This window comes from Gymnogyps californianus, chromosome 1 (genome assembly GCF_018139145.2).
Source record: "Gymnogyps californianus isolate 813 chromosome 1, ASM1813914v2, whole genome shotgun sequence".
Classification (NCBI taxonomy): Eukaryota; Metazoa; Chordata; class Aves; order Accipitriformes; family Cathartidae; genus Gymnogyps; species Gymnogyps californianus.
This window is the reverse complement of record NC_059471.1, coordinates 163,028,116-163,036,504: the sequence shown is the minus strand read 5'-3', so window position 1 is coordinate 163,036,504 and position 8,389 is coordinate 163,028,116. Positions and strand designations below refer to the sequence as shown.

Below are 8,389 nucleotides of genomic sequence, written 5' to 3'. Positions count from 1 at the left end.
CAGCAGCGCTAGGGGGGTGTCGCCTCGCCATGGCCAAGCACCACCCGGACCTCATCTTCTGCCGCAAGCAGGCGGGCGTGGGTGAGTCCCGGAGGGGGGGTCCCCCCCCACCCTCTCTCCGCTACGGGGTGAGGCGAGCGCCTGTGGCCGTTAGACGCGCGCGTGGCCGTTAGGCCTGGCGGCGGGGGGGGGGAGGGGCGCCCGCCTCGCTCCTCCCTCCCTATTCTATTTCACTTTTTATTTTGACGTTCTGGCGTGTTTTATGGGTTCCTCCCCTGCAGTGGGAGAGGCGGCTCTGTAAGGAAGGCCCCTGGCGCTAACCCTGTCCTGGGCGCTTCCCTCGGGGGTCCGCCCTGACGTGCAGGTGCTGCCGGGCCTCTCTCGGTAGAGCTGAATGGCTTTAGCGCGTGCGTAACGGCCGCCTCTTGTTCCTCAGGTGGGGGGAAAGGCAGATGAAGTTGATGGCCGTACGCAGAAAAATACGATTTTGGTGTACTTTACTCCTGTTGCGTTGGCCATGCCAGTGCAGCCAGGAGAATGAGCTGAAGGCTTCAGCCGGGACTGGGAGCATCTTTATGGCTGCAAGATAAAATTATCTGCCAGGTTATACCTGTATACAGATAATGAGCTTTATTCTTGTCACTTGGGTCAGAACTTGCCCTGCTAAGTCTTAAAGAAGTTTTGTATAAGATTAGAAGTTGAGATACCTCTTCCAGATTTTTTTCACTCCTTGGAAAAGCAAATTTAACATGCAATTTTCTGAAAGAACTGTAAACAAAAAATATTGAGCTGCACTATCCATAGGAAACTTCTTTTTAGAATGATTAATGGAGGTAACAGTCTTATCTAAGTTGAAAATTCATTTCCAGCCTGACGAATCCCTTGACCCTCAAACTTCAACTGAATCACTATTTAGTCTTTGTGAACTTGGACATCTGGTCTTTAGAACTTGATATTTATGGCATTTATCCAAGTTACTAACATCATTGTTGTGAGTTTCCTAGACAAGTGACAAGACTTCTAAGATATATTTAACTACCTTCATGTTCTAAAGTGAAGAAGGTATTTGGGCTGCCTTAAATCAAATAAACACTTGATTTTTTTTTTTTCTTTTTTTTGGGGGGGTCTCATTAAAACCAGTGAAAAAGCTATGCCAAGACTCATGTATAGGATTTCATTCGGTCAGGTACATCGGCTATGTTTGAAATGGAATGATGAATGTAGGTTTTCTTACTGTCAGTGGGTGTCATTGCGCATTCACGGTGCACCTAAACTTTGATCTTGGTAAATGTCTCCAGGAGGATATATATTGTTTATCATAAATATGTTTGTATTTAAGCTCAAGCTGTTTCTGTGATGTACTTTTTTGTTTTTTAAAAGACTGCTCACTGCAGAAGATAATTATTTGATGTTCAAGCTTGTAGTTACTTATATTTTTCTCCTGCTTCTGCTTCAAATGATTTTTTTTCTTTTTCTTACAGCAATCGGAAGGCTTTGTGAAAAATGTAAGTATAGCTTCTACATATAGTTACTTGAGAACATGGTCTTGTGGTTAGAGCATACAGTTTGGATTTGGGGATTGGATTCTATTTTTGCTTTAACCACGAACTTGATGTCACTCTTTGAGATCAGAACAGTTTCTTGTATATTGCAAGTGTAAACCAATGAATACTTAGAAAGTTACGTGCTCAAATAGATTGTCAGACAAATGCATGCTGTTCTAGAGTATATGCTGCCAGCATTTTCAGTAGCTGAGGCTACAGTGACTTCTTGATTGGTTCCTTGTAATCTGTAATACAAAATGATCAGCCTGATCGTTTCAAAGCAGGGAAAAAAAAAAAGCATTTTTGGAATCTGACTTCTTCACACCTTGAGAAAGGTTCCCTTCAGCGTCTAGGAGAATAAGAAATGGGGGGGGAGACGGACACGACATCTAGAGTTAGCAGAAAAAAAACCACAGAATCAAATGCCAGTGCTCAACTGTAGAAGGGAAGAAAGAGTATGATCTGTCATTAGATCCTTGTAGGGGAACAGAACAAATAAGATGACTAATTCGTGACTCAAAAATAGTATGAAAATGAGCAAAGTGGGGAGAAGCACAGTCTGAAGCAACAGGATTGTTTTCAAGAGCACTCCACAGTGAAACAGATTCCCATTGGTAGTAGTTGAGGGCTGTCGTGCAGGAGATTTAAGAGCAGGTTAAATGAGCTGTTCGTGGGAGTCCGGATTAGATGCCTTGGGAACTGGTAATAGGATATGAAGCCTTTCATCCCTGGGTCAGTGTTTTGGATAAGGTCCAGCACAGCAGAGACTGTCAATGGCATCTGATGGCTGCTTGCCTATATGATATGAGTACTTGAATTTCACTCAGTTCCTTGTGAGAAAGGAAGAGCAACTTTTGTGAAATGGCTGTTTATGCCAGTTTGCCCTTTCTTTGGCCTTCTCACAGATGAAGGATTAAAGGGACCACAAGTACAATCTCTTATCTCATCTCTTTGAGGATAGTAACTCCAGACTTGTTGATGTGGCACTGTGGGAGAGGCTTACACTGCTGCTTCTGTGTAGGTAAGGATACTAGTCCTGTCAGTCCAGCATTTTTTTTTTTTTCCACAAGTGAAAAATTCAGGAAAAGTTCTAGAGTAAAAGTAATGGTATGATCTAAGCAGGTGTTGGCTAATCACAGAAGAAGTGACTTTGGGTTTGTTCTCTGATTGTGAATGCATGAATAAATAAAAAAACTCAAATATTGCAGGCTACTGGCCCTTGTTCCTCTCAAGTCTGTGTGCAAATACAGAGTTGCACCCTGTGCCCGCAAGATAAATTTCTGCGATTCAATTGTATTGTCTTTGAGGCAAGTTCTTTGACTAGGAAGCTTTTCCTCTTCGATGTGGGGGTGGAGAAAAGGACGTTCTGTAACCAAAGGCTCTGCTGTACTTGCAGGTGATGGCAAATGCGTGATCTGTGATTCCTATGTGCGGCCCTGCACTCTCGTGCGCATATGTGATGAGTGTAACTACGGCTCATACCAAGGGCGCTGTGTGATCTGCGGGGGTCCAGGAGTGTCTGATGCCTACTACTGCAAGGAGTGTACCATCCAGGAAAAAGACGTACGTTGTCATCCAGTCTCTTGTTGTATTGGTTATGTCTTTATTTAGTAGCCATGCTTACCTTTAAGGGGCTTGGAGCTACTGAAATTGGTGTTGGGACACGGGACGCTGGGGTTCCACTACCAATATTGGCACCGGTTTTCACTACCTCGTACCTTTCTTCCGCTGTTGGTAGTTCCCCATGTTTGCAAAGCATTTTGAGATATCGTAGCACTTTGAGGTATTGTAACTCTCTTCATCCCGAAGGATCTTTGACTACTTTGCACTGCACGCTCATGATTCGTTTCCTCCACATGCTGCAAGTTACCACTTTAAGTTGTTATCTTACTAGCCTAGGTTCTATCAGGGTCAGAGATATTCCAGACACTGTAAAGGCAGTGGTAGGAGCAGCTCCTCACTAGAAGTCCATTATCAGCCACTGACCAAGGGCACGTACGGTACTGTAAGGCCTATGGAATCACCACCTGTGTTTTCCTTTGGATTACAACATAACATTAGATCTTAGTGTCCAGTGTCTGCACTACTAATTGTGTTTTACAAGTTTAAATTAGTTTATTTTACAATTTCAGTGGGATATGATTTTTTTTTTATTCTTTTCTGGAATGGCCTATATTGTAGACATCTCTTTTTCTGCTAACCCTTTTTGGTGTAACGATCCCTTATTTCTATAGTCAGTGCTATAATCTTTTTATAATCTTCTTGTGCTGAAAGATAGCCACTGTGCATGTGAAATGAGGCACCTGTTCACTCCCTGTAAGGTATTTGTTAATATCCAACACGATAAGTGCAGGAGGTGAAGAACTGCAAATGAAGTGGTAGAAAGACCTTAGGGAGAAGCAAAAACATGATGCTTACAGTTGCAATATCCCCAGAATACGGACTTGATAGCTGCAAGAGTGTCTGTTAAAGGTTGTTTGGGTTTTGGTGCTTTGCAAATGCCATCTCCAGCACACCCTAATGACAGTGGAGAACATGCTGAGAGAATGGTTCAGATTGATTTAGAGGAACATGCTCAGCTGAGTGAGTTACTGGTTTAATTCTCTGCAGTGCCTACATTTTCTGGGGAGGCCTGCAGTTAAATTCAGGACAGGGGCAGGTCCTTGTCTGAATTTAGTCATTAGATCTGACAGGACCATAATCTTTCTTAGTATCTAAATATGGATATAAGTGCTGTGATGGTGGTGCTGCCTCCTACTTTAGAAATGCTGTGAGAAACAGTAGTTTTGTTCGCTTGCCTTTGGAACCAAGACACCTGGTTTGATAAGTCATGAGTAAAATAGGCTTGGTTTTATTTTTACCAATTCATATTGATTTCCAACAGGTATTTTTCATAACCTAAGCTCACCTATAGCTTATCATGTCTGGTTCAGGTGTGAAATAGCCAGCTGCTCTGCAAGGGAGGATTGTAGAAAACGTAGAGCTGGAGGAGCAGGAGAATGACGAGTCAGAACTGAGGTATTTTGACAGCTGGGTGAAGACAGTTGTTCTGTACCAGCAAACTCAAATGTTAGGGATTGTTGCAGATCTGAAACAGCAGATTTGACATGATTGACTTGCAGGATTGAAAAGTGCTGGCACTGGTGTAGGGTGCCCGGAATGAGAAAGTTAAGCGTGCTGCCTGTCACAATTATGGTAGCTGGTGCTGATGTGAATAAGAAAAGCAGATGGACAGAACTCTGTACCTGAAGCTCTAACACTCCAAGGTTTCAGTCACAGCACTTCCATCATCCTCAGAGAAAGACTGGAAAAGATAGTGAAGCAAGAAAGCAAATACTAAAATGGAGGGAGGAGGTAGAATGCTGCTGGGCACGAGGCAAAGGCCCTGGTTATTCTTGGTTCATTTGTTCTGATGGAGTGAAGAATGAGGTATTGTTTCACCCCACTTTGATCTGTGGCTAAGGGCCAAAATCCCACCTTGTCACCCAGGACAGCTCTGAGTTGCAAAAAGTAATCTTTTCTTGGGGACAGGAGCATGCTCATGTGCTGCGTCCTTAGGAGGAGGTGGAAGAATGAACAGAGCCCTGCAATAATGCTGTCAAGATTGTCACAGACTCCCTGGATCGTGGGAGGCAAGGCTTGGAAGAGTCCTACTATTGAGGTTCAAAATCAAATAAGGAGACAGTAGCTAGAGATGGGTGGTGGCAGGTGTATGGGGGAGGGATGATTTCTTTTCCCCTCCTCTCCTGTTATTTCTACTATGCAGATCCTCCCCACCGGGTTGCATCTCCTGCACAAGAGCAGGTATCAGTGGGGCAGCTTGGGTGCAGTTTCTACAGCGGCTGACATCTGCCCAGAGGCTTTCTAAATCTAATCCACTCGGGCTTACACAACAGCCAAGGACACGTGTTCCTCTGCCTGGTGGGCCCCTCACAGCTGCTGTGGCCAGCCACAACATTTTGCCCTCAAGAGTTATACAGATACCGGGCTCAGGTGGCCCACAGACAAATGTTTCCTGGTACACCAAGAGGTGCATCTCTTGATTTGTTTTTGCAACCACACCTCTGAGATGGGTCTCCCCCACTCCCCTTCTTGCTTTTCTTGTGGCTTTTTTCTCACCATCTACTGGAATTCAGGTACAAGAACTTATCTGTGTAGCTGCTGTGAATAGCTGTCCTCTCCCAAGATGGCCATACAGCCCCTGCAGTAATCAATCCACGATGCAGGAAATCTGAGAATCAGTTCTGCTGTCACAGCTGAGAGGGGTCCCTAAACACAAGAATGACTTGGTGACATCTAAAGCAACAAGATTCGTTTTGGCTAAGGAGGGGAAAGGTTATTCCTCTGGGCCCTATAAATCCTGCGTATCCTAATTTAGAAAGAATCCAGTCTTGAGGCACTGAGCATCCTTTTCATTAAACTGCTGATGTTATATGAGCTGTTTTCCATCTTCACCCTGAGGAAGAGAATGTCCTAGAGTAATGTTAAAAAGGCATCCATCCTCTTCTCTGTTCCACTCTCTTGCTGGTAGTAACCAGAATTGGAGGGTGGTTTGTCTGCACAGGTGTTCAAAATGTGTGTTGAGGACAGGGTGAGGAGCGTGGGAACTGAGAACCTACTAGAACTCTGTAAGTGATGATGTTGTTCTGTTTGCCCATCTCCTGACTTACATCCTCTTTTCTTCTTACAGAGAGATGGTTGCCCCAAAATCGTCAACCTGGGCAGTTCCAAGACAGATCTCTTCTATGAAAGGAAAAAGTATGGCTTCAAGAAGAGGTGATCCTATCCGTACGTGGCTACACCTCCTGTCGGGTTGGCAAGAGGGTCTTGGAACATCTCTGGACTTTACTATTATTGGAAACCAGTTGATTTTTTTTTTTTTTTTCTAAAGCAGTACAAATTCAGTAGCATACTTGGGGTTGGAGAAGTAACGGACTGAGTGGGGACTGAAACCTCATCAGAACTATCAGAAAGAGCAAATGAGGATTACTGTCTCTTGCCTTTTCAGAGGCTCTGCTAGTAGCTGCCCCAGCTCGCTATAAAAATCCTGGTGGGCAAGTATTTACACGTGGAGGAGACCAGCTCAGTAAAGAGCAAGTGCCATTTCTGGTGTGGGGAAACACCTTGTGGTTCTTCTTACCAGGCCTCTTCTCAATTGTTTGACATTGCCCCACGCATCAGTATTGAGGAACAGAGCACCAGTCCCACATGTCTGCTCCCCCCCTCCAGTATATTTCCATGCTGCCCTGTTTTGTAAGGAACCTGCTCATGGCTGGTGCCTTCCTAGGGAGAGCACAGCTGTTCCATGTTTTCTTTGACAGATTAATCCAAGGCCCTTTCTTGTAACCATTTCTGTAGGATGCATACCAATAAAGCTTCTTCTTTTGTTTGTTTGGGTTTTTTTTGTATAACAAGGATTTCTCCCTGGTTCATTCTGTGCCTAGCCTCTCTGGAGCTTTCTGGGGACACACAGGATTAGCCCAGCTAGAACTGCACAATGGGTTATCTGGTTTCTGACAGTGTCTGCTTATGGCCATGTGACCTTGCTGCAAGGAGCTTCAGGGAATGGCTATCGCTTTTGTCTGCCTGTGATCCCAGCCACTGATCATTTTGTCCCGTAGCGTGAGGATCGCTGAGCTTGTAACCCTTATCCTAGCTAATACGGCTGTGGATGTTGTTTCACCATGCAAACATCCAATCCCTTTCTAAAACCTACTAAGCTATTTGACTCACTGTCCTGTTCTTGTGAATAAGTTAAAGCCTTCCCTGCTGTAACTGGAAACCAACTATTGTGTTCTAGGCTATTAGCTGTATGCATGCTGAAAACCAGAGGCTGCTTGTTTATCAAATACTAGTACAGGCTAAAAGCAGTCTGTTGGCTCAGCAGAGATCTGGGAACAGGCGCCTTTATGCAGAGGCGGAACTGAGTTCCCTACTAGTGCATGCACTCCTCAGATGGTTAAATTAGAGTCCTAGCTCCGCGTGCCCTGTAGTCCTTAAAGTCTTCATAGCCTGAGCAGAGCGTGTGCTACAGTGACAGGATGCTCTTTGCACGGTCTTGGGGTGCAGAGCCTGTTTTATGCCCCTTCCAGGATTTCAGTTGTTCCCTTGAGGCTAGTACTGATTCCTCTAACTCCTCTCTGGCTTAAATGCCTCTGCTACCTGCTCCAGCCGTTTAGGTGTTTCAGATAAGAGTGAAAACAAGCAGACAAGTTGTGATGATCCTTCCCTTAAAAGTCATTTCTTCCTGCTGCAGCTGGCTCTAGCTATGACTGGTCCTACAGCCATCTAAGCTGCTCCTCCCTCTCTTCCCCTCAGCTATTAATTCTGTCAGGTTTCTCTTCCAAGCTTTTTGCAGTCTTGAGAGTATCTGTGTGTCTTCTTCCCTGCACCATGGTTCCCTTACACAGCTTCTGGTTAATTTTTACTAATGTGGATGCTATTTGCCAAGCTGTTCAGAGCAAACTGGCTCTTTGGTTCCAGCAAACCCACTCTCTCAAAGGAATTCTACATGAATAAGCAGCTGCCTCTTGTTCCTGACTGGGAAGCCCATGTCAGAGCCATTGTCAGCTGTGTTAAATTCTGTATTTCTTCAGAAGCAGGGCATGACATGCAGATTTTTTTGTACCTGGAACTTTATCACTTCAACCAGAATTATCACTTGCTCTCAGTCCGCCCGCCCAAATTATCACACTAGGAATAGCTGAAAGTTTATACGTATTTTTTTTTTTCTTTCCCAGAAGTTTCTAAGATAACAAAAGTTTTTTGGTGAAGGTAGAGGAAAATGAATTTTGAATTATTTCTTTTGTCTTGGAGTTAATTGCCCCTGGTGCAGGGACCCCTAG

The 8,389-nt window shown here is 44.5% G+C and overlaps 1 protein-coding gene across 2 annotated transcripts; it reads left to right on the top strand.

The window, feature by feature from the left end:
• The first annotated feature begins 8 nt into the window (after positions 1 to 8).
• PHF5A (PHD finger protein 5A) lies at positions 9 to 6,933 on the top strand. Of its 2 annotated transcripts, none has more exons than XM_050904255.1 (4): positions 9 to 81; positions 1,482 to 1,505; positions 2,941 to 3,107; positions 6,235 to 6,933. In XM_050904255.1, exons 1-4 carry the CDS (start codon positions 30 to 32, stop codon positions 6,322 to 6,324), a joined length of 333 nt encoding a protein of 110 aa, XP_050760212.1. In that variant the 5' UTR covers positions 9 to 29; the 3' UTR covers positions 6,325 to 6,933. The 2 variants fall into 2 exon arrangements, with proteins under 2 accessions (XP_050760212.1, XP_050760220.1); XM_050904263.1 differs by lacking the exon at positions 9 to 81 and adding an exon at positions 2,450 to 2,565.
• Positions 6,934 to 8,389: the final 1,456 nt, after the last annotated feature.